The sequence below is a fragment of the Phyllobates terribilis genome, unplaced genomic scaffold, assembly GCF_046119375.1.
Source record: "Phyllobates terribilis strain yellow unplaced genomic scaffold, ASM4611937v1 Scaffold_8__6_contigs__length_399053987, whole genome shotgun sequence".
Classification (NCBI taxonomy): domain Eukaryota; kingdom Metazoa; phylum Chordata; class Amphibia; order Anura; family Dendrobatidae; genus Phyllobates; species Phyllobates terribilis.
In genome coordinates, this window is record NW_027362768.1 from 387839800 (window position 1) to 387866790 (window position 26991).

Consider the following 26991-nt stretch of genomic DNA (forward strand, 5'->3'; position numbering starts at 1 on the left):
GTATAGCTGTACTGTCCCGGGGGTCACGCACGCAGCCCACCTGTGTCATCGTTCAGATCGGTCTTACATCCCGCGATGCACCATATTCCTTCCTTGAAGCAACACATGAAAATGAGGCGTGATAATCACACGGATTAATAGTAGTTCTTTAACCTTCGGGTCTGAAGATGCGTCCACACGGTAACTCACAGCATATCTCACCCCACGACTCCTGCGGTGACATCGACGTGCTGCAGATCCTCCAGTCCGCACCGCAGGACCTCATCCACGTGGCTGGTACTAAAATCTGCAGCGTTTCTGTCCTGTGTGGACGTGGTTATAAGGTCACAACCCGGAGGGGAGCTTGATGATCAAGTGAAATATTAATCGGCAGTTACCATGATGACACATGGAGCCATTACTAGACGTGAATAGTGCAATGATAAGGAGCACGTCATCCTCCGGGGCGGTGTCCACCACACAGCGGCAGCACCTGGGTAACGTGTCCGTTATCACCCGCCGCACGTGTGATGGCTCCGAGCTGCTGTCTTGTACGTGTCTGACCGTGCCACACGCACATACATGTTCCTTGGAAGACGTTCTCTACGTGTCCGGTCCAGAGCGCCCTTTGATGTGAACGGGGATGAGTCAGACTTTACTTCTGAATCCAGACATTTGTCTTTGAACCGCCTCCAGCTCTTTCTCCTGACATGTGCGGACTTTGTGGGCTCCAGACATCCGTGAAGGAGACATGAAAGCTTTCAGCTATAAAATATTCTCTGAAATCTGTCAATTTAAAGAACTGAATGTGATCACCAAAGACCTACCTCCAGTATCAGTGCCGGACGTGTGCCAGGCACTTACAGCTGCAACATATAGGAGTGCTGATACTTGTAGTCCTGGAGCGGGTGAGCACAAGCCTCCGACCTCTAGTGAAAGGGCATTAACTGAACTAGGTCTGTGGATAACCAACTCCTACAGGCTTGTAGTGCATTCTGTGACTTGTGGTTCCCTTACACAGGACAAGTGACAGCTCTGAAGACTTTAACATGGCTCCGGGCCTCACATCATAGTACACGGGAAGCTGCCGCCTCCAGCACTACGCCTGCAAATGTCATTAAAGGGAAGCAATTAGCAGTTGCAGCATAAAATAGTGACGGATCATCTAATTGCCGTGATGTAAGGTTATGGCGGTGACCAGAGAAACCGAAGATTGAGAAAGACGAGCAGGGGGAGAAATGTCCGCAGTGCGGCCCCCCTCCAGACTCTGCCCCTGGCTCCGCTGATGAAACATACTAACACTGGGAATCCAATCTCTTGGACCCCCAGCAAGCCCAGGAAAGTCAGAGCCCCCTGTGAATGGAGCAGAGGTTGACCTTCACTGTGTGAGCCCCTCTTTCTACTGGTGGTCCCAGCTATCAGACCCCGAGTGATCAGTGCGTTATTAATCCCTTACACTGCGGGTAGAGGATACATTTTAATTTTTGGATATCCCTGTCACCGCCAAAGCATTTCAGGGGAGAGCATAGCTTTTTGCTACGAGGCATTTCATGTTGCCCTGGTTCACTTAATGAGGAATCCTGTACAGAAATACTATCAGTAGTAATACTGTGCGATTGTGGGCTCTGGCCGCCTGGAGCATCACATGCAGCGTATGAAGCCCCCCTGAAGTCAGGGCAGGTCCTTCCACTATCCACAGACGGCCTACAATAATCCACACGTCTCTAAATAATTGCTTTTATTGTGTTAAGTTAATAGTTCATTTTCTGTCTCCAGTTCGCACATAATATTATCCAGTACTTCTCCAACCGTGCCAATCACCAGCCGGGGCTGGACTCTTAGACCTGTAGCAGCAGAAAGGGTTAATTTTATATTTAAAGATATTTACACTAATAAAAAATAATCTGTCTGTAGTGGGGGAAGGGGTCTGGTGAGGGGGATGGGGGTCTCGGTAATGTCACTGGACGCTAAGGCGTTGTATGAAATGTAGTGGACCATATACTGTGCCATGTCCCAGAAGGCTGGGCATTGGCCGCCGGTATGTAGTGGACCATATACTGTGCCATGTCCCAGAAGGCTGGGCATTGGCCGCCGGTATGTAGTGGACCATATACTGTGCCATGCCCCAGAAGGCTGGGCATTGGCCGCCGGTATGTAGTGGACCATATACTGTGCCATGCCCCAGAAGGCTGGGCATTGGCCGCCGGTATGTAGTGGACCATATACTGTGCCATGCCCCAGAAGGCTGGGCATTGGCCGCCGGTATGTAGTGGACCATATACTGTGCCATGTCCCAGAAGGCTGGGCATTGGCCGCCGGTATGTAGTGGACCATATACTGTGCCATGCCCCAGAAGGCTGGGCATTGGCCGCCGGTATGTAGTGGACCATATACTGTGCCATGCCCCAGAAGGCTGGGCATTGGCCGCCGGTATGTAGTGGACCATATACTGTGCCATGTCCCAGAAGGCTGGGCATTGGCCGCCGGTATGTAGTGGACCATATACTGTGCCATGTCCCAGAAGGCTGGGCATTGGCCGCCGGTATGTAGTGGACCATATACTGTGCCATGTCCCAGAAGGCTGGGCATTGGCCGCCGGTATGTGATAAATCATTGTATTTTACATGAAGAAGAGGAGTTATAGGCACGTGGCGTCTCCAGTGCTAATTGTAACAACGGCGATGGAGAACTGTGTGCCGGGACTAATGCGGACAACCCTCATCATTGTATAGGGCGACCAGGCACTGAGCCTGGGTAACAGTCCTGATACGCTGGGATGGTCCCCGGCACACAGGGCTGCAGCCCCCCCAGTATCCAGGAGAACAGACCACGGCCTGCACCTCATGGTTCTCATCACCTTTCCACATCAACCATGGACATGTGTTACGTTCTCTTCAAATAATTTCAAGTTTTTGAACTTTGGAGAAATTTGCTGTAATCCAGATCAGTTCTGTGCCGGTAGAAATGTCTTTCACGATGGAGGCAGTGGAAAGCTCGCGTCAAGGATCATTTTGTCCCAGGCAGTGACGGTCGAAGCACGGTCTGGCATCGGTATTGGGCGGTCAGTGGTATCTGGTAGGTAAAGCAACTGTTTGCTTTACTGTGTCAGTATATGGATTGGGTTTTGCACCATGGATGGTTTGGGATTCTCTCTACAGAATAGTGGATTTCCCTAATAAACTTGGGTCCAGACTTGGAATGAATTAGCTGACGTTCAGCTGCAGTCCTGTAACATGGGGTCTATATTCCACAATTGCTGTCCAGTTCAGGGCCACAGCCCTTCGTCTGCATATTCAATGACTTTGCGGATTGCAGCCCTAGGATAATTGGAGTGCTCATAAATAGGGGGGATCTGGAGGGTGACCCAGGGGCTGAGCCCATATAGCACATATTCTGTATTCCCACCTTCACCATGAGTTATAGGGGCAATACTATTTGGGAGGACATAGGGTTATGGAGCAATGAAGTCTGTACGCTGTTCTATCGCTCATCAGTACAGTGATACAGCCCACCCTCCACCCCTCACAGGTTACCCCCTACCAGCTCCGGCACCACGTACAGTTTAGAGGTTCATAGAGATGTCACCATCTAACTCGGGGCACTTCTGGGTCCGCGTTCAGCCCTTTGGTGCTCATGCGTCCGGCGACTCCGCACTTTAATCTTTTCCTCCAGGTGCTTCCATTTTTGTGCTTTTGCCTTCATACTGAGTGGAGGCAGAGGCCTTCCGGGGCCCTTAAAGGCTGGTGGTATCTGGGGTGCACCCTGAGACCCGGTAGGGTGAGATGTGCGGCCCCTACGAGCCCATAGCTCCTCACACATTTGCTCTCCTTTGGAGCCTGGCTGCTGAACGAGACGCATAAAGTCATGATACCATCTCATTTGTGATCCACGGTGAGCACCCAGCGACTCCTCGGCCCGAGAAGGTGGGATGACCTCGAGATCCAGCTGAAGATGAAGCTGCGTAAAGCCATGCTCTGAGGAATGGCAGAGATAACTCCCAGCATCACGCCTCATGACACTGCGCAGGAGGACGCCGCGCTCCGTCTTTATAACGCGCTCATCAAACTGCACCTGCAAAGAAGAGAAAAATTACATTCATGTAAAGGGAACAAACGGGAGCAACAGAGAGGGGTCCTGAGAGCGGACGACTCATATGGAGCCAGAGTCTGCAGCTTTGGAAGGGACTGGAGCATGAGACAGAATTAAAACTAGTGCAACGTACGTAAAGCAGAGTTATGTCACATTATACGTAGATTATATCATCATATGAGGACTCTGGAGGAAAGCACGGAGCCGTGGAGGTGAGCAGGACGTGGCGCCACTGATCACACTGAAGGTTTCTTCAATAAATATGAAGGATCGTAGTTCTTACCTCTTTCCTTGGCGTTTCTGGTGCCTTTTGGTGGATCCATGTGACTTGAGCTCGTAAAGATTTGGGGAGACACTCGAGGAAGACTGTGCTCCCCTCCACGCCGTATAGGCGTTTCTTCTGGACGCTGAGTCTCTGCTGCTCTGTGAGGAGAAACGATGATAGAAGAAAGGATCGATCACAAGCGCATCACATACTGTAGTAATAATACCGCAGGATGCCCGAGCCGTGACCCCCCCAGAGCCCGAGCCGGGACCCCCCCCCAGAGCCCGAGCCGGGACCCCCCCCCAGAGCCCGAGCCGGGACCCCCCCCCAGAGCCCGAGCCGGGACCCCCCCCCAGAGCCCGAGCCGTGACCCCCCCCAGAGCCCGAGCCGTGACCCCCCCCAGAGCCCGAGCCGTGACCCCCCCCAGAGCCCGAGCCGTGACCCCCCCCAGAGCCCGAGCCGTGACCCCCCAGAGCCAGTCACACAGAGACATCCATCCCATGTACAGGCTCAGCCCACAGCTGTCTATGGATATAGGATAAACAATTGTCCAAATCGTGGCCTGGAAATGCCAAAATCAGGCGATGTAACACAACATCTGACACTTGACCGATGTACGGGCCGGATAAAAAGGTGTATAAAACTCACCTCCAGAACACAGCGTATTGGGGTCTCCATTTCTGACGTCCTGACGACGAGACCTCCTGTGTGAGACATGAGTACATGGTTGTGATGGCAGCCCATCTACCCTGGCAGTAATAGTTACTATACGGGCATGTTAGGGTTGCGTAATTAATATGGGGGGATGGTATAGTTTTGGCATGAGTCTTTTTACCTCTTGGTGTTGGGTAGATAACGGGTACAGCTGGCGCCATCCCAGGCACAATATGGATCCCTTGCCAAGCAGCACTCGGCACAAGCCTTTCCGTAGATCCCACAGCGATGCAGGGGCACCTGGGAGACGCCGCTCGCTGACCCCACGTACAGTTGTTGCTGTGGAGAAGGTAAAAGCAATGTTAAGACGGGAGTAACAAACACTGGCAAAGAGAATTACAAACACTGCAAAATCCTTCTTACCCGCTTAGACGAGAGCTGCATGCTGGTGACGGGGGACCCATTCTGCACCGAGAGGAAGATGCAACCATGTCAGGAACAACTAAACGCAAGACTTTACCCCACAAACATGTAGTGACATTTATAACAACCACCACCAATCTACGGAGCTCGTAAACAAGAGGGGCCCCCAGACTTGTGTGGGTGCATAGGAGCCCTTGGAAGCCTTACGTCTGCCGCTCCTACCTTGAAGACCTGAAGCTCCTCCAGCACCAGCTCTTCTCTCTCGGTCCAGCTCTGTTTAGGCACAGAAATCACTTTCAGTACGGTGCCCACATCTACAGTAGCAGAGCGAGAAAGGACCGTGTCAGAGGTAGAGGCACCAGAGGACATTACTGATAGGACGAGACGCAGCTTTCACCTGTGCCAATGAACATGACGTCATATTCTCCATCAGCCGCAGTCACTCTGTCCACAGCAAGCCGCGTGGAGGTGAAGTCAGCATGACTGTGCAGGAAGATCGGCTTCCCAGTGCCAGGAGTTACAGGGTTAAACATGAGCGGGTGATTCCGGGCGAACTGCAGCACGTCGTCTGGAAAGTTCTTAGTGGATTCAAAACTCCCGAAAGTTTTACTGGGACACTAGAAAAGGAGGAGATAATTCAACATGGCAGCTGCAAAACCTGCCACCCAGAATCCATCAGTCTCCCTCCGATCACTCACCATTCCTGGGCGAGGATAGGGCACTCTGCCCTGATAGGACACCCACTGGTAGTTCGGTCCTTCCTTGTGTGCAAAGGGCCCCAGGAAAGCTCTGCGGACATCATTCATGGTGTAGACACAGATTGCAGAACCGCGAAATACAGAACTAAGGGGCAAATGCAGAACATAAGTCAGGAACAGCAATGTGTGTGCACAGCGACTGCACCAGCAGAATAGTGAGTGCAGCTCTGGAGTATAATACAGGAGGTAACTCAGGATCAGTAATATAATGTATGTACACATTGACTGCACCAGCAGAATAGTGAGTGCAGCTCTGCAGTATAATACAGGAGGTAACTCAGGATCAGTAATGTAATGTATGTACACAGTGACTGCACCAGCAGAATAGTGAGTGCAGCTCTGGAGTATAATACAGGAGGTAACTCAGGATCAGTAATGTAATGTATGTACACAGTGACTGCATCAGCAGAATAGTGAGTGCAGCTCTGGAGTATAATACAGGATGTAACTCAGGATCAGTAATGTAATGTATGTACACAGTGACTGCACCAGCAGAATAGTGAGTGCAGCTCTGGAGTATAATACAGGAGGTAACTCAGGATCAGTAATGTAATGTATGTACACAGTGACTGCACCAGCAGAATAGTGAGTGCAGCTCTGGAGTATAATACAGGATGTAACTCAGGATCAGTAATGTAATGTATGTACACAGTGACTGCACCAGCAGAATAGTGAGTGCAGCTCTGGAGTATAATACAGGAGGTAACTCAGGATCAGTAATGTAATGTATGTACACAGTGACTGCACCAGCAGAATAGTGAGTGCAGCTCTGGGGTATAATACAGGAGGTAACTCAGGATCAGTAATGTAATGTATGTACACAGTGACTGCACCAGCAGAATAGTGAGTGCAGCTCTGGAGTATAATACAGGAGGTAACTCAGGATCAGTAATGTAATGTATGTACACAGTGACTGCACCAGCAGAATAGTGAGTGCAGCTCTGGAGTATAATACAGGATGTAACTCAGGATCAGTAATGTAATGTATGTACAGTGACTGCACCAGCAGAATAGTGAGTGCAGCTCTGGGGTATAATACAGGATGTAACTCAGGATCAGTAATGTAATGTATGTACACAGTGTCTGCACCAGCAGAATAGTGAGTGCAGCTCTGGAGTATAATACAGGAGGTAACTCATGATCAGTAATGTAATGTATGTACACAGTGACTGCACCAGCAGAATAGTGAGTGCAGCTCTGGGGTATAATACAGGAGGTAACTCAGGATCAGTAATGTAATGTATGTACACAGTGACTGCACCAGCAGAATAGTGAGTGCAGCTCTGGAGTATAATACAGGATGTAACTCAGGATCAGTAATGTAATGTATGTACACCGTGACTGCAGCAGCACAATAGTGAGTGCAGCTCTGGAGTATAATACAGGATGTAACTCAGGATCAGTAATGTAATGTATGTACACAGTGACTGCACCAGCAGAATAGTGAGTGCAGCTCTGGAGTATAATACAGGATGTAACTCAGGATCAGTAATGTAATGTATGTACACAGTGACTGCACCAGCAGAATAGTGAGTGCAGCTCTGGAGTATAATACAGGATGTAACTCAGGATCAGTAATGTAATGTATGTACACAGTGACTGCACCAGCAGAATAGTGAGTGCAGCTCTGGGGTATAATACAGGAGGTAACTCAGGATCATTAATGTAATGTATGTACACAGTGACTGCTCCAGCAGAATAGTGAGTGCAGCTCTGGAGTATAATACAGGATGTAACTCAGGATCAGTAATGTAATGTATGTACACAGTGACTGCACCAGCAGAATAGTGAGTGCAGCTCTGGAGTATAATACAGGATGTAACTCAGGATCAGTAATGTAATGTATGTACACAGTGACTGCACCAGCAGAATAGTGAGTGCAGCTCTGGAGTATAATACAGGATGTAACTCAGGATCAGTAATGTAATGTATGTACATAGTGACTGCTCCAGCAGAATAGTGAGTGCAGCTCTGGGGTATAATACAGCATGTAACTCAGGATCAGTAATGTAATGTATGTACACAGTGACTGCACCAGCAGAATAGTGAGTGCAGCTCTGGAGTATAATACAGGATGTAACTCAGGATCAGTAATGTAATGTATGTACACAGTGACTGCACCAGCAGAGTAGTGAGTGCAGCTCTGCAGTATAATACAGGATGTAACTCAGGATCAGTAATGTAATGTATGTACATAGTGACTGCACCAGCAGAATAGTGAGTGCAGCTCTGGAGTATAATACAGGATGTAACTCAGGATCAGTAATGTAATGTATGTACACAGTGACTGCACCAGCAGAATAGTGAGTGCAGCTCTGGAGTATAATACAGGATGCAACTCAGGATCAGTAATGTAATGTATGTACACAGTGACTGCATCAGCAGAATAGTGAGTGCAGCTCTGGAGTATAATACAGGATGTAACTCAGGATCAGTAATGTAATGTATGTACACAGTGACTGCACCAGCAGAATAGTGAGTGCAGCTCTGGGGTATAATACAGGATATAACTCAGGATCAGTAATGTAATGTATGTACACAGTGACTGCACCAGCAGAATAGTGAGTGCAGCTCTGGGGTATAATACAGGATATAACTCAGGATCAGTAATGTAATGTATATACACAGTGACTGCACCAGCAGAATAGTGAGTGCAGCTCTGGAGTATAATACAGGACGTAACTCAGGATCAGTAATGTAATGTATGTACACAGTGACTGCACCAGCAGAATAGTGAGTGCAGCTGTGGAGTATAATACAGGATGTAACTCAGGATCAGTAATGTAATGTATGTACACAGTGACTGCACCAGCAGAATAGTGAGTGCAGCTCTGGAGTATAATACAGGATGTAACTCTGGATCAGTAATGTAATGTATGTACACAGTGACTGCACCAGCAGAATAGTGAGCGCAGCTCTGGAGTATAATACTGGATGTAACTCAGGATCAGTAATGTATGTACACAGTGACTGCACCAGCAGAATAGTGAGTGCAGCTCTGGGGTATAATACAGGATGTAACTCAGGATCAGTAATGTAATGTACGTACACAGTGACTGCAGCAGCAGAATAGTGAGTGCAGCTCTGGAGTATAATACAGGATGTAACTCAGGATCAGTAATGTAATGTATGTACACAGTGACTGCACCAGCAGAATAGTGAGTGCAGCTCTGGAGTATAATACTGGATGTAACTCAGGATCAGTAATGTATGTGCACAGTGACTGCACCTGCAGAATAGTGAGCGCAGCCCTGGAATATAATACAGGAGGTAACTCAGGATCAGTAATGTAATGTATGTACACAGTGACTGCACCAGCAGAATAGTGAGTGCAGCTCTGGAGTATAATACTGGATGTAACTCAGGATCAGTAATGTATGTACACAGTGACTGCACCAGCAGAATAGTGAGTGCCGCTCTGGAGTATAATACAGGAGGTAACTCAGGATCAGTAATGTAATGTATGTACACAGTGACTGCACCAGCAGAATAGTGAGTGCAGCTCTGGAGTATAATACTGGATGTAACTCAGGATCAGTAATGTATGTACACAGTGACTGCACCAGCAGAATAGTGAGTGCCGCTCTGGAGTATAATACAGGAGGTAACTCAGGATCAGTAATGTAATGTATGTACACAGTGACTGCACCAGCAGAATAGTGAGTGCAGCTCTGGAGTATAATACAGGATGTAACTCGGGATCAGTAATGTAATGTATGTACACAGTGACTGCAGCAGCAGAATAGTGAGTGCAGCTCTGGAGTATAATACAGGATGTAACTCAGGATCAGTAATGTAATGTATGTACACAGTGACTGCACCAGCAGAATAGTGAGTGCAGCTCTGGGGTATAATACAGGATGTAACTCAGGATCAGTAATGTATGTACACAGTGACTGCACCAGCAGAATAGTGAGTGCAGCTCTGGGGTATAATACAGGAGGTAACTCAGGATCAGTAATGTAATGTATGTACACAGTGACTGCACCAGCAGAATAGTGAGTGCTGCTCTGGAGTATAATACAGGATGTAACTCAGGATCAGTAATGTAATGTATGTACACAGTGACTGCACCAGCAGAATAGTGAGTGCAGCTCTGGAGTATAATACAGGAGGTAACTCAGGATCAGTAATGTAATGTATGTACACAGTGACTGCACCAGCAGAATAGTGAGTGCAGCTCTGGAGTATAATACAGGATGTAACTCAGGATCAGTAATGTAATGTATGTACACAGTGACTGCACCAGCAGAATAGTGAGTGCAGCTCTGGGGTATAATACAGGAGGTAACTCAGGATCAGTAATGTAATGTATGTACACAGTGACTGCACCAGCAGAATAGTGAGTGCAGCTCTGGGGTATAATACAGGAGGTAACTCAGGATCAGTAATGTAATGTATGTACACAGTGACTGCACCAGCAGAATAGTGAGTGCAGCTCTGGAGTATAATACAGGATGTAACTCAGGATCAGTAATGTAATGTATGTACACAGTGACTGCACCAGCAGAATAGTGAGAGCAGCTCTGGAGTATAATACAGGATGTAACTCAGGATCAGTAATGTAATGTATGTACACAGTGACTGCACCAGCAGAATAGTGAGTGCAGCTCTGGAGTATAATACAGGATGTAACTCAGGATCAGTAATGTAATGTATGTACACAGTGACTGCACCAGCAGAATAGTGAGTGCAGCTCTGGAGTATAATACAGGATGTAACTCAGGATCAGTAATGTAATGTATGTACACAGTGACTGCACCAGCAGAATAGTGAGTGCAGCTCTGGAGTATAATACAGGATGTAACTCAGGATCAGTAATGTAATGTATGTACACAGTGACTGCACCAGCAGAGTAGTGAGTGCAGCTCTGCAGTATAATACAGGATGTAACTCAGAATCAGTAATGTAATGTATGTACACAGTGACTGCACCAGCAGAATAGTGAGTGCAGCTCTGGAGTATAATACAGGATGTAACTCAGGATCAGTAATGTAATGTATGTACACAGTGACTGCATCAGCAGAATAGTGAGTGCAGCTCTGGAGTATAATACAGGATGTAACTCAGGATCAGTAATGTAATGTATGTACACAGTGACTGCACCAGCAGAATAGTGAGTGCAGCTCTGGGGTATAATACAGGATATAACTCAGGATCAGTAATGTAATGTATGTACACAGTGACTGCACCAGCAGAATAGTGAGTGCAGCTCTGGGGTATAATACAGGACGTAACTCAGGATCAGTAATGTAATGTATGTACACAGTGACCTCACCAGCAGAATAGTGAGTGCAGCTGTGGAGTATAATACAGGATGTAACTCAGGATCAGTAATGTAATGTATGTACACAGTGACTGCACCAGCAGAATAGTGAGTGCAGCTCTGGAGTATAATACAGGATGTAACTCTGGATCAGTAATGTAATGTATGTACACAGTGACTGCACCAGCAGAATAGTGAGCGCAGCTCTGGAGTATAATACTGGATGTAACTCAGGATCAGTAATGTATGTACACAGTGACTGCACCAGCAGAATAGTGAGTGCAGCTCTGGGGTATAATACAGGATGTAACTCAGGATCAGTAATGTAATGTACGTACACAGTGACTGCAGCAGCAGAATAGTGAGTGCAGCTCTGGAGTATAATACAGGATGTAACTCAGGATCAGTAATGTAATGTATGTACACAGTGACTGCACCAGCAGAATAGTGAGTGCAGCTCTGGAATATAATGCAGGGTGTAACTCAGGATCAGTAATGTAATGTATGTGCACAGTGACTGCACCTGCAGAATAGTGAGCGCAGCCCTGGAATATAATACAGGAGGTAACTCAGGATCAGTAATGTAATGTTTGTACACAGTGACTGCACCAGCAGAATAGTGAGTGCAGCTCTGGGGTATAATACAGGATGTAACTCAGGATCAGTAATGTAATTTATGTACACAGTGACTGCACCAGCAGAATAGTGAGTGCAGCTCTGGGGTATAATACAGGAGGTAACTCAGGATCAGTAATGTAATGTATGTACACAGTGACTGCACCAGCAGAATAGTGAGTGCAGCTCTGGAGTATAATACTGGATGTAACTCAGGATCAGTAATGTATGTACACAGTGACTGCACCAGCAGAATAGTGAGTGCCGCTCTGGAGTATAATACAGGAGGTAACTCAGGATCAGTAATGTAATGTATGTACACAGTGACTGCACCAGCAGAATAGTGAGTGCAGCTCTGGAGTATAATACAGGATATAACTCAGGATCAGTTATGTAATGTATGTACACAGTGACTGCACCAGCAGAATAGTGAGTGCAGCTCTGGAGTATAATACAGGATGTAACTCAGGATCAGTAATGTAATGTATGTACACAGTGACTGCACCAGCAGAATAGTGAGTGCAGCTCTGGAGTATAATACAGGAGGTAACTCAGGATCAGTAATGTAATGTATGTACACAGTGACTGCACCAGCAGAATAATGAGTGCTGCTCTGGAGTATAATACAGGAGGTAACTCAGGATCAGTAATGTAATGTATGTACACAGTGACTGCACCAGCAGAATAGTGAGTGCTGCTCTGGAGTATAATACAGGATGTAACTCAGGATCAGTAATGTAATGTATGTACACAGTGACTGCACCAGCAGAATAGTGAGTGCAGCTCTGGAGTATAATACAAGATGTAACTCAGGATCAGTAATGTAATGTATGTACACAGTGACTGCACCAGCAGAATAGTGAGTGCAGCTCTGGAGTATAATACAGGATGTAACTCAGGATCAGTAATGTAATGTATGTACACAGTGACTGCACCAGCAGAATAGTGAGTGCAGCTCTGGAGTATAATACAGGATATAACTCAGGATCAGTAATGTAATGTATGTACACAGTGACTGCACCAGCAGAATAGTGAGTGCAGCTCTGGAGTATAATACAGGATGTAACTCAGGATCAGTAATGTAATGTATGTACACAGTGACTGCACCAGCAGAATAGTGAGTGCAGCTCTGGAGTATAATACAGGAGGTAACTCAGGATCAGTAATGTAATGTATGTACACAGTGACTGCACCAGCAGAATAATGAGTGCTGCTCTGGAGTATAATACAGGAGGTAACTCAGGATCAGTAATGTAATGTATGTACACAGTGACTGCACCAGCAGAATAATGAGTGCTGCTCTGGAGTATAATACAGGATCAGTAACCTATGTACACAATATCTTGGTAATATCTCTGACCTCTTCCCGGGTGTTGTGGCCTGTTACCTGGCGGTGGAGAACAGGGCATATATCAGTGGGTTCCTCCTGTCCCTCGTTTGCAGCAGGAATACGTCTTCTATAGGAGATGAGCACAAACCTTAGTCATCGCTATGATTTTGACTCGTTTTCTATATTTTGCAGCAATATTAATGTCACAGTGAATAATACCTGTATTACAGAGGATGGGTGTTTAGTGCACCTCGTATATTTTTGCCTTTTGTTGCGTCAGCGTCACATTATTAATGTATATAACGTATATATTCTCTGTGATTGCAGCTTCTCATCGGCTTTATCTGCTGCAGAGAAATCTACTATGACTTCCAGACACTACAAGTCCCAGCCTTGTGTCCTTGTCAGGTGAGCGGGTTGTGATCTGTCGGGGTTATTGTGGGCGATGCCTCGTGTCATTGTCTCGCATTCGCTGCCGTGGTTATATTCTTAAATTATTTATGGAGCACATATAAGTAATGTTTAACCACGGCGCCATAAACCCCATCAGCCGCGTCCTCACAATGTCGTATTACATAGTTACTGCCAACAAACCCCAAACAACCAACCAACTCACTCAGCTCGTCAAAGTAAGTGTCGCCCCCTGCCTCCTTCCCGGGCACACTGCACACGAGGCGCGCCTTCAGGAACGTGGTCCATTTATTCACAAGGGTCCGCTGGCCGCCCATGTCGTTCTGTAAGACACAATGGACCCCCATAAATGACAGCAACATTAGATGGATTGGGGGTGACGAGCCGCCAGGTTACAGATTAGCCATAGGTTAGCTATAAAGTAATTACCCGACAGATCTGCCCTATCCGGGCGTAGGACAGCTTCACCCCTCCCAGGCCCTCCACCGGCGTCTCACGGAAAAAGAAGTAGATTTTATCATCGTCTGGGTTTTCACTCTCCGGAATCCAGAAAACTTTTACAAACTTTGGTTCTAGAAGGAGAATGTTACACAGAGGGTCTTACAGAAGCGTAATGTCTATCTGACTTGTACTAATCACCTGATCGCTCGCAGACAGTAACATGCCCTCCCCCACATGGTACTCGGTCAGGTAAGAGCCTCTCCAGCACCCACTACACAGCGAGGCGCTCTCCACCACCGCGTCAGCCACATTCCACTGTACCACCGCCCCTAGTCCACCCTGGGGCCACGTTACCCCCTGCAGATAAGATTACAGCTCACCATTCAGCCAGCGCGAGTCGTGCTGCTCCGTGCGCAGAGGGGGTCTGCGGCCCAGGCTCCTGAATATGGTGAAATCTCGCCCCATAAGATCAGTGGCCACCCCCGAATACAGCTCATCACCTATGGGGACCAAGAGCGGAGGAGAAATGGTTAAATCAGCTGAGCTTCCCAGGAATGCGGAAAAGATTAATGTGCCGACATGATATCAGTATATAGTATAGTTATAGGGGATACAGTGCAGAGTGTATGTATATATATATATATATATATATATATATTGTGTAATGTACTATATGTATATAGGGGATACAGTGCAGAGTGTGTATATTTGTTATATATATAATAAATATACACACTTTGCACTGTATATATATATATATATGCTGTGTACAGTTTCAATATATATACACAGTGTGTGTGTGTGTGTGTGTGTGTGTGTGTATGTATATATATATATATATATGCTCTGCAGGTCCTGATTAGATGCACCTGCCCAGCTTTTTACTAGAATCAGGGCCTGTGGTCACTAGGTGTCAGTCTGCTGGATGAAGCGGAGTGGATTCTGTTGAAGCTGGTGAGTGTCCAGCCAAAATGTGAGCTGTAACAGAGAGAGACGTGCCGAGGTTTCTCTGAATGGACAAAACCCAAGATATAAACATAGTAAGCAAATACCCTGCAGTAAGTAAGTAAATAGCAATAGTGCATGAAAGTAATATAAGGTGCTTAGTTAACATAATTTTGATCAAAAAAACTTAAAACCTGTCCCACCACGTCACAGTGGACATTACATTCATGTAGTTCCCCATGCCTGGTGTCCATTAGCCGGGTCCCAGTCCTTCTCAGCCCTTTTTCACATTTACGTCACTTGACAACAGGTAAGGTTGTAATACTAGAGGTTAGGACTGTTCTACATGGGGTCATCGTGACGTGGTGGGACAGCTTTTAAGTTTTTTTTTTATCAAAATTATGTTAACCAAGTACTCTATATTATTTTCATGCACTATTGCTGTATATTTACTGCAGGGTATTTGCTCTTTAGGTTTTTATTTTGGGGTTTGGTCTGTTTAGTGGCCAGTGTGAACATGCGCCTACACGCTTCCTGCACACCAACTTATACTTCAGTTCATCTCTTTAGGTTTTTTTTGTCTCTCTGAATGGAGACTGCATGGATCAGCTAGGAAAGCTGAGCAGTCTGTGTGTGGAAGCTGCAGCATGTCAGTGTGAACTGTGTCGTCCCGAGTTGAACACTTCTGTTTGGTGCTGGAACTTAGGCTAAAGGTGATGGTGATACTGATACTGGGGGTGGGGGGAGGGGATCAGCCTCTTCTGTGTATGAAGTTTGCGGTGGGAGAAAGGACTGTCCTGGTTGGGGTGACCCCGCACTGAGTTAAGTGCTGATAGTAGAGCTGGTTATTGGCTGTGATACCTTTGTGCCCAGAAGACGCTGTTTTGCGTTTTTTTTTGTTTTTTGGGTATGAATCCCTTGGAGCTTTAAGAAAACAAAACTGCACCTGTTTGGACCAATCTGCATTGCCTGTGTGAACACTGCCTAAAGCCTACCAGAGCGTGTGAATCGCTACTATATATTAGTATAAACATATATCTGTAGAGGGGGTTGTGCAGAGTATACATGCGACATACCACGTTGCTGTATATAGCTGGGCCGGCATTTATATGTGGGGGTGATCATACAACGTGTGCTTTCCGCTGGGGGGGCCAGGCGCTGTCCTGTGAGATATGACCCCCAGTGTGTGCACCGTATGGGGCTTTATGGAACAGTACAGATGATAAATGACGTTTCTCAGGAGTCAGAATCATTTCTTCTCACCCACAAGTATGGCGGCTGCGGCATGTTTGGGGTCGTACGGGCAGCGTCCCTTCCCGTCCTCCAGCGTCTTGGCGTCCAGCTTAAACACGGCGTCCTGCAGACAACACGACACATTACCGATGTCCTCCGGCCGTAGCCGTCCTCTGTTTTATTTCCTCCTGGTGTTAATTGCTGCAGATGGTTGCGGCTCCCAATGGAGTAACATGTCTGTATCTCCTCCTTACAGGCGCAGTCACTGCCTCCACCAATATGGCTACTTACATCGGCTCTCTGTCCCACGTGCAGGAAGCCACAGACCGGGTGAAACGCGCCCGTCCCGCAGGTGAACAGGTGAGTGCGGTTATACAGCTGCAGGACTTTCACGTAGTTCATACATTCCAGCTGCAAGAGGAAAATGGAATGAGGCTGCAATGTCACAACTTGTAGAAATGACAAGGTACAGCCCGGAGAGCCAGCGGGCGCCATATACAGCAGGGAGCGCGTCCCTCCCCCACGCCTTACAGATAACTGGCATAACTCACACATGGAGAGGACCCCACTGCTCAAGAGGAGGGGGAGTCGCACCTTCAAGCTGGAATGCACTAAATCACAGACACCCCCCCATACTTGACCCTGAATGCTCAGCCGGTGCAGGATGCCGGGGGCTTCTCTCCATACTAACCATCGAGGGGGGCTGCCAACACTGCTATGGCCACTTCTAGGGATGAGGCAGGAGCCATTGCCGCCCGTTGCTCCTACATCCAGTGTAACCTCAGAGCCGGGACGTTGTCCTAGATGGACTCACACCCTTCCATCACCTGCACCTTTATTTCATCGTGTGCACTTTAACCCACTGAACCCATTAATGGCTCAGAAAGCAAACAGGCCGCCGAGCATGCTGGGAGATGGGGTGTGAGCCGCTCAGGTGGCAGCGCAGGAGGTGATAAGCGTCGCCTCACACAACTTCGGGGTTAATTCTGCGTCACCGGCAGAAGTGCAGCTAAGGGGTCTGCGTGTCAGGAGAAGCTCTGACGCTTTCTAGGGGCATTCAGCTTCTCTTACGTCTCCAGGTCGGCGCTCGCGGTCAGAGCCCGGTTAATACAGAAGACTCTGGATCAGGACGGTTTTTAGCGTTTGGATATCAGACATACATGGTTCCCATTACTGACCCTAAGAAGAGTCGCTGAAAACCCCCTAAAAATAGTTTGATGAAATAGCAAAGTTTCATATGATCAGATGATTGAGCGGCATGTACGTAAGCGATCGACGCCTGATTCACCAGGCAGGCTCTCGGGGCATGATGGGAGTTGTAGTTCTGAAACTGCTGCAGCGCTGAGTTATAGAAAATGCCACATCTGGTAACCCGCAGAATATATCCTCCCAGCAGGGGGCGCTGGTGCTTGTGCACTCACGTTAATGTCCTTTCCTGCCCAGTTGCACTCTTCCCTCCACTCCACGGGTGCGTGCCACGGAATCTGCGGGGGGGAAGCGTCACATTATTACATATCAGTGACGACCGCCGGACACTACTATGGGGAGAGGAATATACCGGCTGCTCCGGTCACAGCGCTGGCATCATATTCCCACGTGTGGGCATCTCTCTGTAGATCACTGGTGATAATGAAGCCGGCGGATCTTACCAGCAGCTCCTTCTGTGTGATGTTATCCAGACTCAGCGACAGCAGGTAATTCTTACCCCCCACGAACAGGCGGCTGCGCTCCTCGTCCAGCAGCAGAGCGTCGAAGCAGCAGGAGCGATTGATGGTGAACGTGCGCAGACCGTGCAGAGACAGATCTGGGGGACACACAAGATCATAGGTGTAATCATATCTGTGTACAAAGGCATCACGAGCCATGGTGTTACCATACTCTAGTCACCTCCAGAGCTGCAGTCACTATTCTGCTGTTCCATCATGTCTTATCCTCCAGAGCTGCAGTCACTATTCTGCTGTTCCATCATGTCTTATCCTCCAGAGCTGCAGTCACTATTCTGCTGTTACATCATGTCTTATCCTCCAGTCACCTCCAGAGCTGCAGTCACTATTCTGCTGTTACATCATGTCTTATTATCCAGTCACCTCCAGAGCTGCAGTCACTATTCTTCTGTTACATTGTGTCTTATCCACCAGTCACCTCCAGAGCTGCGGTCACTATTCTGCTGTTACATCATGTCTTATCCTCCAGTCACCTCCAGAGCTGCAGTCACTATTCTGCGGTTACATTGTGTCTTATCCACCAGTCACCTCCAGAGCTGCGGTCACTATTCTGCTGTTACATCATGTCTTATCCTCCAGTCACCTCCAGAGCTGCATTGACCTCCAGGTCTGGATAAACCCTGATGCACTCGCAGGAGAGCGGCCATTCTCCTCTGTCCTGGCTGATACACGGCAGAATACAGCAAGATCAGGTAGCCTAAAAGGAGTTGCCCCAATGTATTTAGCATGTGCCCATAAGTGTTTTTGTAATTACGTTGCTGTGTCTTTATGGCCTGTGAGTGGCGCTATAGCTGGCCGCTCACAGGCATCCGGCTTTTTCTTCCTCGCGGTGCATGCTGGGTTGTGGGCGGAGTTACCCTGCGCGTCACTCCCAGCATCCACCATGCGCTTTCCCAATCAATGAGGAGAGGGACAGTGTGCGGTGGATGCCGGGTGTGACATGCGGGGTAACCCCGCCGCCATCCCAGCATCCACCGCGGGGAGCTGCAGCCGGATCTTGTCGTGACATCAGCGGATATCAGAGCCGGCTGCAGCCGGGGTCACGTGATGACTGTGATCGGCCAGCGATAGCGCCACTCACAGGCAAGAAGGACAACCAAAGGTAATTACAAAAACATGGGCACATGCTAAATACATTGGGGCAACTCCTTGAACATCACATGCTATGAAGCCGTTGGAACGATTAGTGCTTGCTTGAGTCGGAGGGTGAGGGCTTCTGATGCCCCCCTACAGTTGGCTTACCGGCATAGATTGGGGGTGGCCAATGCGGTCATGCCTCTGGTACATACAGTACATTCATTTTTGGACATTGATGGAACCACTGTACACACAATGCTCTGTGACTTCTCCAGGGCGTTCAGTACCTTACAGCCGCTCTTACTATGCAGAGAGATGACTGATATGAAGGTGGAGGAGGGGATGAGGGATGGGATAACGGACCACCTGTCAGAGAGTGTGTACAGATGGGAGCGGCCCCTCAGTGAATGCTGCTCTCGCCCTTTCTTTTCAAGTTGTATACAGCAGATTTTCTGTATAAATCTGATTTTTGCCATCTCCGAAAATTCTCGGATCACTCCGTGGTAGTCTGATGCTTTAGGGGGGCCGGGGTGAGGAGGAATATAGGAAGGTGGTATCGGATTTTTTGGATTGGTGCCCGGCTAACCATAACTAAACATAAAGAAAACTAATGAGCTGGTGGTGAACTATAGCAGGAGAGAGACGGAGGGTTCACCGGCCACTGCCGCTGGTCAGGACGTGGAGCGGGTCGAGAGTGACAGATATTTGGGGTCCACTTGGACAGCAAACTGGTCTGGAGGTGCCATACGGAGAGGATTTATGAGAAGGGGACGAGCAAACTGTACTTCTACGGAAACTAAGGTCGTTCAGTGTTTGCAGCAAAATGTAGAAATGTTCTACCCGTCCGTAGTGGCAGGTGCCATCTTTCTCGCAGTCATGTCGTGCGCGGCGTCTGATGCTAATAAGCTCATCAAGAAGGCAAGCTCCGCTGGTGGCCGCCATCTGGACACTTTTGAGGAGGTAGAGGAGGAAAGAATTCAGAAGTGTTTGGCCATAATGAGCAATAACGCATCCATTACATGAGCTGTTCACGAGGCAGAGGAGACCTTCAGCAACCGTCTAATCCTACTAAGGTGTAAGAAGGAACGATTCAGGAATCACCCTGCCGCCGGCTATGGGAACAACTACCAGCGTGTGAGCTTCTCCAAGTCACCGGTGTATTATTGGCGTCTAATTGTATATCGTACAGACCGGTCACAAATAGGAATGTGTGAGATTATACACCCATGAACTGTCGTAAAATAAAGCTTCCCGTCCCCCAGTATATTCTATAGACCGGTGTCATCGCAGCCTCCATCTACATGGGGAGACCTTCCTGGCACGTACAATAAATGACCCGGATGCATGGAGCATGTTTTTCCTACATTGCCTCTGACGGCTCGTCCCCGGCATCAGTATAACGCGGCTCGTCCCCGGCATCAGTGCCCCACCTCACAGGCAATAAATAGTCTTTCCCCATAAGAGTCATTTACAGGTCAGAGGTTAAGTGTGTGCGAGTGTCATTCATGATGCCTCTTTATATCCCCCCATTACAGCATCATTGCTCTCAATAAGATGAATGGCGGACCCCCCCATACAGCCGCTCGCCTGGAGAGCAAACAGACGGACGTGATCAGCCAAGAGGGATCGTAGAAAGGGAAACCCTAAAGGAAGTGTAAGTCCTGACTTCGTCCTCGTCTGTCCCACTGCTATAGTGACGCCCGGCCCGGCCAGTGTGGGCATTCCCATTGTCTCCAGGACAGCTTCAAGCGAGGGGTCACCGTACTCACCCCGATAGGACAGCGAGGGGGTCACCCTACTCACCCCGATAGGACAGCGAGGAGGTCACCCTACTCACCCCAATAGGACAGCGAGGAGGTCACCCTACTCACCCCAATAGGACAGCGAGGAGGTCACCCTACTCACCCCGATAGGACAACGAGGAGGTCACCCTACTCACCCCGATAGGACAGCGAGGAGGTCACCCTACTCACCCCGATAGGACAGCGAGGAGGTCACCCTACTCACCCCGATAGGACAGCGAGGAGGTCACCCTACTCACCCCGATAGGACAGCGAGGAGGTCACCCTACTCACCCCGATAGGACAGCGAGGAGGTCACCCTACTCACCCCGATAGGACAGCGAGGAGGTCACCCTACTCACCCCGATAGGACAGCGAGGAGGTCACCCTACTCACCCCGATAGGACAGCGAGGAGGTCACCCTACTCACCCCGATAGGACAGCGAGGAGGTCACCCTACTCACCCCGATAGGACAGCGAGGAGGTCACCCTACTCACCCCGATAGGACAACGAGGAGGTCACCCTACTCACCCCGATAGGACAGCGAGGAGGTCACCCTACTCACCCCGATAGGACAGCGAGGAGGTCACCCTACTCACCCCGATAGGACAGCGAGGAGGTCACCCTACTCACCCCGATAGGACAGCGAGGAGGTCACCCTACTCACCCCGATAGGACAGCGAGGAGGTCACCCTACTCACCCCGATAGGACAGCGAGGAGGTCACCCTACTCACCCCGATAGGACAGCGAGGAGGTCACCCTACTCACCCCGATAGGACAGCGAGGAGGTCACCCTACTCACCCCGATAGGACAGCGAGGAGGTCACCCTACTCACCCCGATAGGACAACGAGGAGGTCACCCTACTCACCCCGATAGGACAACGAGGAGGTCACCCTACTCACCCCGATAGGACAACGAGGAGGTCACCCTACTCACCCCGATAGGACAGCGAGGAGGTCACCCTACTCACCCCGATAGGACAACGAGGAGGTCACCCTACTCACCCCGATAGGACAGCGAGGAGGTCACCCTACTCACCCCGATAGGACAGCGAGGAGGTCACCCTACTCACCCCGATAGGACAGCGAGGAGGTCACCCTACTCACCCCGATAGGACAGCGAGGAGGTCACCCTACTCACCCCGATAGGACAGCGAGGAGGTCACCCTACTCACCCCGATAGGACAGCGAGGAGGTCACCCTACTCACCCCGATAGGACAGCGAGGAGGTCACCCTACTCACCCCGATAGGACAGCGAGGAGGTCACCCTACTCACCCCGATAGGACAGCGAGGAGGTCACCCTACTCACCCCGATAGGACAGCGAGGAGGTCACCCTACTCACCCCGATAGGACAGCGAGGAGGTCACCCTACTCACCCCGATAGGACAGCGAGGAGGTCACCCTACTCACCCCGATAGGACAGCGAGGGGGTCACCCTACTCACCCCGATAGCACAGCGAGGGGGTCACCCTACTCACCCCGATAGCACAGCGAGGGGGTCACCCTACTCACCCCGATAGCACAGCGAGGGGGTCACCCTACTCACCCCGATAGCACAGCGAGGGGGTCACCCTACTCACCCCGATAGCACAGCGAGGAGGTCACCCTACTCACCCCGATAGGACAGCGAGGAGGTCACCCTACTCACCCCGATAGGACAGCGAGGAGGTCACCCTACTCACCCCGATAGGACAGCGAGGAGGTCACCCTACTCACCCCGATAGGACAGCGAGGGGGTCACCCTACTCACCCCAATAGCACAGCGAGGGGGTCACCCTACTCACCCCGATAGCACAGCGAGGGGGTCACCCTACTCACCCCGATAGGACAGCGAGGAGGTCACCCTACTCACCCCGATAGCACAGCGAGGGGGGTCACCCTACTCACCCCGATAGCACAGCGAGGGGGTCACCCTACTCACCCCGATAGCACAGCGAGGGGGTCACCCTACTCACCCCGATAGCACAGCGAGGGGGTCACCCTACTCACCCCGATAGCACAGCGAGGGGGTCACCCTACTCACCCCGATAGCACAGCGAGGAGGTCACCCTACTCACCCCGATAGGACAGCGAGGAGGTCACCCTACTCACCCCGATAGGACAGCGAGGAGGTCACCCTACTCACCCCGATAGGACAGCGAGGGGGTCACCCTACTCACCCCGATAGCACAGTGAGGGGTCACCCTACTCACCCTGATAAGACAGCTTCAGGCGCGGGGTCACTGTACTGTTCCCTTTGACGCCCCAACACAGTAAAACGCCAATCAGCAGGTGACTGCGGAAAACTTTCATCTTAGAGGCACAGGTGAGTCTCCAATCTGCAAGAAACAAGCCGGCCATCATTACACTTCATCTTTCCATGTAGGATCAGTGGTCGGACAGACGCCTGCCCCAGTATTACACCATCTCCAGCACGAGCCGCTCGTATCTCCGCGTGGCCACGAGCCAGCCTCCTCCTCATCACATCCCTGGACGCTCTCCAGCCAGGATCCCCCCGGGGACACTACGTGGTCATCGTCTTATCGGGCGATCACCTACTTGTTTCCAGGACTGGATGACAAATACTTCCCAACATGCACAGATGTGCCACAGCCATACCATACACATAGCGATGGGATCCAGCGGATGACCCGGAGACCTAGCGATCCCACCATCTCCTCCAGTCTACACTATGTAACATGAGGGGGGGATTACTACAACTTACAGCTAAAACTCCCTGAATCAAAACTATCATTCTTTACACCGCAGGCTGCATCCAAGTTCCTTTATAACAAGGTTTAGGCCCTGAATCCTCAATGATTGAGATCCATTTTGATGAATTTGGCACAAAAAGGCCACAGAGGATAAGTCGGCTTTGTTGCCGTGTGACCACAGGGGTCCTCTGCGGTCGGCCCAGTGATGTGGGCGGCCATAGGTGGGTGTAGGGTGTAATGGACGGTACAAGATGAGCAGAAGTCAGGTTCTGGGATTTATAGGGTGACAATGATAAAGGAACGTCTGTGTGTACGGAGCCTATTACCAAATCAACCATTATATACCACGGGGAAGCTCCCACATCATGGAGACAGGTGGGAAACAACAGGTATAAGGTGACACGGACCCCCTGGAGCGGGCAGGGGATGGGGAGAACCCTCCTACATTTGGGATCCAGTAACATAAAAGAGCAGTATTTACTCCGCCACTTCCAGATAACGAGGGCGGGGGATGATGGAGAACTTGCGCTTTTGAAGAGATCTCAATATAAGTTTCAAAGCGAGATTCCCCTTTTGATGTCCTGGTGAAGTGTAATGGGCGCTGGCGGCCGTCCAGGCATTGCTTTAACCCTTCTTTATTAGCACAATATAAAACACGATAAGTAGAAACGAAAGATTAATGCAGAACAGAGAGCGGGGCCAGCGGACGAGCGCCCTAATTAATGACAGGCGGAGGGGCGAAAGCAACCGAAAACACTCATCAGTAACAGTGATTGCTGGAGGCTGAGGACGATGGAGTCCTGAGAGGGGTCACATGTCTAGGGGGGGGGGATAACGGGGTCCTGAGAGACCACATGTCTAGGGGGGATAGGGGGTAACTGAGTCCTGAGAGGCCACATGTCTAGGGAGGGATAGAGGATATCTGAGAGGCCACATGTCTAGGGAGGGATAGGAGGTAACAGGGGCTTGAGAGGCCACATGTCTATGGGGGAGAGGAGATAACTGGGTCCTGAAAGGCCACATGTCTAGGGGGGTGATCGAGGAAAACAGGGTCCTGACAGTGGCCACTATTACAGGTCTGGAGGGGGGATAGATGATAATGGGGTCCTGACAGTGGCCACCATTACAGGTCTGGAGGGGGGATAGATGATAATGGGGTCCTGACAGTGGCCACCATTACAGGTCTGGTGGGGGATAGATGATAATGGGGTCCTGACAGTGGCCACCATTACAGGTCTGGAGGGGGGATAGATGATAATGGGGTCCTGACAGTGGCCACCATTACAGGTCTGGAGGGGGGATAGATGATAATGGGGTCCTAACAGTGGCCACCATTACAGGTCTGGTGGGGGATAGATGATAACGGGGGCCTGACGGTGGCCACCATTACAGGTCTGGTGGGGGATAGATGATAACGGGGGCCTGACAGTGGCCACCATTACAGGTCTGGAGGGGGGATAGATGATAATGGGGTCCTGACAGTGGCCACCATTACAGGTCTGGAGGGGGGATAGATGATAATGGGGTCCTAACAGTGGCCACCATTACAGGTCTGGTGGGGGATAGATGATAACGGGGGCCTGACGGTGGCCACCATTACAGGTCTGGTGGGGGATAGATGATAACGGGGGCCTGACGGTGGCCACCATTACAGGTCTGGTGGGGGATAGATGATAACGGGGGCCTGACAGTGGCCACCATTACAGGTCTGGAGGGGGGATAGATGATAATGGGGTCCTGACAGTGGCCACCATTACAGGTCTGGTGGGGGATAGATGATAATGGGGTCCTGACAGTGGCCACCATTACAGGTCTGGTGGGGGATAGATGATAACGGGGGCCTGACAGTGGCCACCATTACAGGTCTGGTGGGGGATAGATGATAACGGGGGCCTGACGGTGGCCACCATTACAGGTCTGGGGGGGGGGATAGATGATAATGGGGTCCTGACAGTTGCCACCATTACAGGTCTTGGATGCATTCACTGTACCATAATTTGGACAGAAATCTGTTGTGAATTTTGCAATAAATTTAGCAGAAAATCTGCATAAACATCTTATAGCTGTGGATTGTGTTGTGGATTCGCAGCAGATTTTGCTTTTTGCTTTACTAAGGGTGAAATTTGCAGAAACAACCGATTTTGCGCCGGCCGCGCCTGCAGGTGACTTTTCGCGGTGACTTTTCTGCGGTGTATCGATGGAACATCTCGTCCACTTTTGCGGATTTTGTGTCTGTAGATCCAGATGGTAAACCTGTAGTATTTTTACTAAGTATGAACAGAGCCCTGTGCACTTTCTACAGCTGATGATCCCGCACGTTCGTCCTGCCTAGTGAAGGGCTGTTGTGCTGCATTGCGCGCACCGCCGGCTCTGCTACATCCACTATCACAATGATTGCTATGCAGCGTCGCAGCGGATGTAATTCCCTGTGTGATCTGCTCCAGATTTTCGGATGATGCATGGATGAAGGTTTCAGCTTTTATAATAACTCAGACCTTTTAAGTAATTAGCGGATATAACAAGCCATTGTTGCTGGGTTCGGCCGACGTCACATGCAACAACAGGGTCTTTATGAAGATGAAATGGTGGTCACCCAGCACATATGTGACTCCGTGACCGCACACGAGAGCCTGCGCCGACATCAGGAGAACAGTATTAGCCACTAATTCCTACATCTCCTTTATTTCAAGATTAGCAGTTTGCAAGAATTTTTTCCTTCTTTCCTCGTAGCTCCACGGTTATGGAAATTCCAGAGATTGTAACCCTGAGGATTAGATGCTGGTCCGCCTAGAAGTGACCCCTCCAGGCCACCGCACCTGAGAGGTCCGAGCCGCAGCAGGAGGCAAAGAGGGATGAGTCCGAGTGCAGCAAACATCCGAGACGGAGCCAGGTGATACACGACTACAGACAGAGGTAGCCCCCCAGGTAACGGGCGTGAGGGCACGTTTTAAATAAGTTTCTTTTTTATTGAGTCCTAATATTTTGTAAATCGGTTGCACACGTGATGTGAGATACCGGGAGCCGCCCGGCGTGGGAAAGGCGCAGAACAAAATCCGCTATATGTGGAAATTCGCAGAATGACAACGCTGTCGCCGTTTTTACATACATGAACTGCGAGTCTTTATAGCATTTTCCATCTCTTTGCTCCTTGATTCTTCCTAAACCGCACACGGGCTCATCTGCGCCATCCGTACTCTGTCCTCATAAAATGCCACAAAATCTGCACATGAGATCTGGGCGTCTGAGAACCCACCACGGTATGGTGGGACGCGACGCCCGATAGCTTTCTCTATAAATCCA

General features: G+C 49.6%; 1 protein-coding gene across 6 annotated transcripts in view; it reads right to left on the minus strand.

Annotated features, from left to right (window-relative positions):
- Positions 1 to 1704: 1704 nt before the first annotated feature.
- SEMA3B (semaphorin 3B) overlaps positions 1705 to 26991 on the minus strand; it is a 46386-nt gene continuing 21099 nt past the window's right edge. For 4 of the 6 annotated variants that reach the window (XM_073645170.1, XM_073645169.1, XM_073645167.1 and 1 more), the window contains 17 exons: positions 23191 to 23316; positions 18060 to 18214; positions 17832 to 17894; positions 16702 to 16821; positions 16441 to 16534; positions 14613 to 14732; positions 14221 to 14363; positions 13997 to 14114; positions 13438 to 13507; positions 6110 to 6254; positions 5809 to 6028; positions 5634 to 5725; positions 5412 to 5453; positions 5170 to 5327; positions 4983 to 5038; positions 4352 to 4491; positions 1705 to 4050 (listed from right to left, as the gene is read on the minus strand). In XM_073645170.1, the coding sequence (XP_073501271.1) occupies positions 3568 to 4050; positions 4352 to 4491; positions 4983 to 5038; positions 5170 to 5327; positions 5412 to 5453; positions 5634 to 5725; positions 5809 to 6028; positions 6110 to 6254; positions 13438 to 13507; positions 13997 to 14114; positions 14221 to 14363; positions 14613 to 14732; positions 16441 to 16534; positions 16702 to 16821; positions 17832 to 17894; positions 18060 to 18214; positions 23191 to 23316 (2345 nt within the window). In that variant the 3' untranslated portion in view covers positions 1705 to 3567. The remainder of the gene's footprint in view (positions 4051 to 4351; positions 4492 to 4982; positions 5039 to 5169; positions 5328 to 5411; positions 5454 to 5633; positions 5726 to 5808; positions 6029 to 6109; positions 6255 to 13437; positions 13508 to 13996; positions 14115 to 14220; positions 14364 to 14612; positions 14733 to 16440; positions 16535 to 16701; positions 16822 to 17831; positions 17895 to 18059; positions 18215 to 23190; positions 23317 to 26991) is intronic. The other 2 variants (XM_073645173.1, XM_073645168.1) reach the window with 1 other exon arrangement.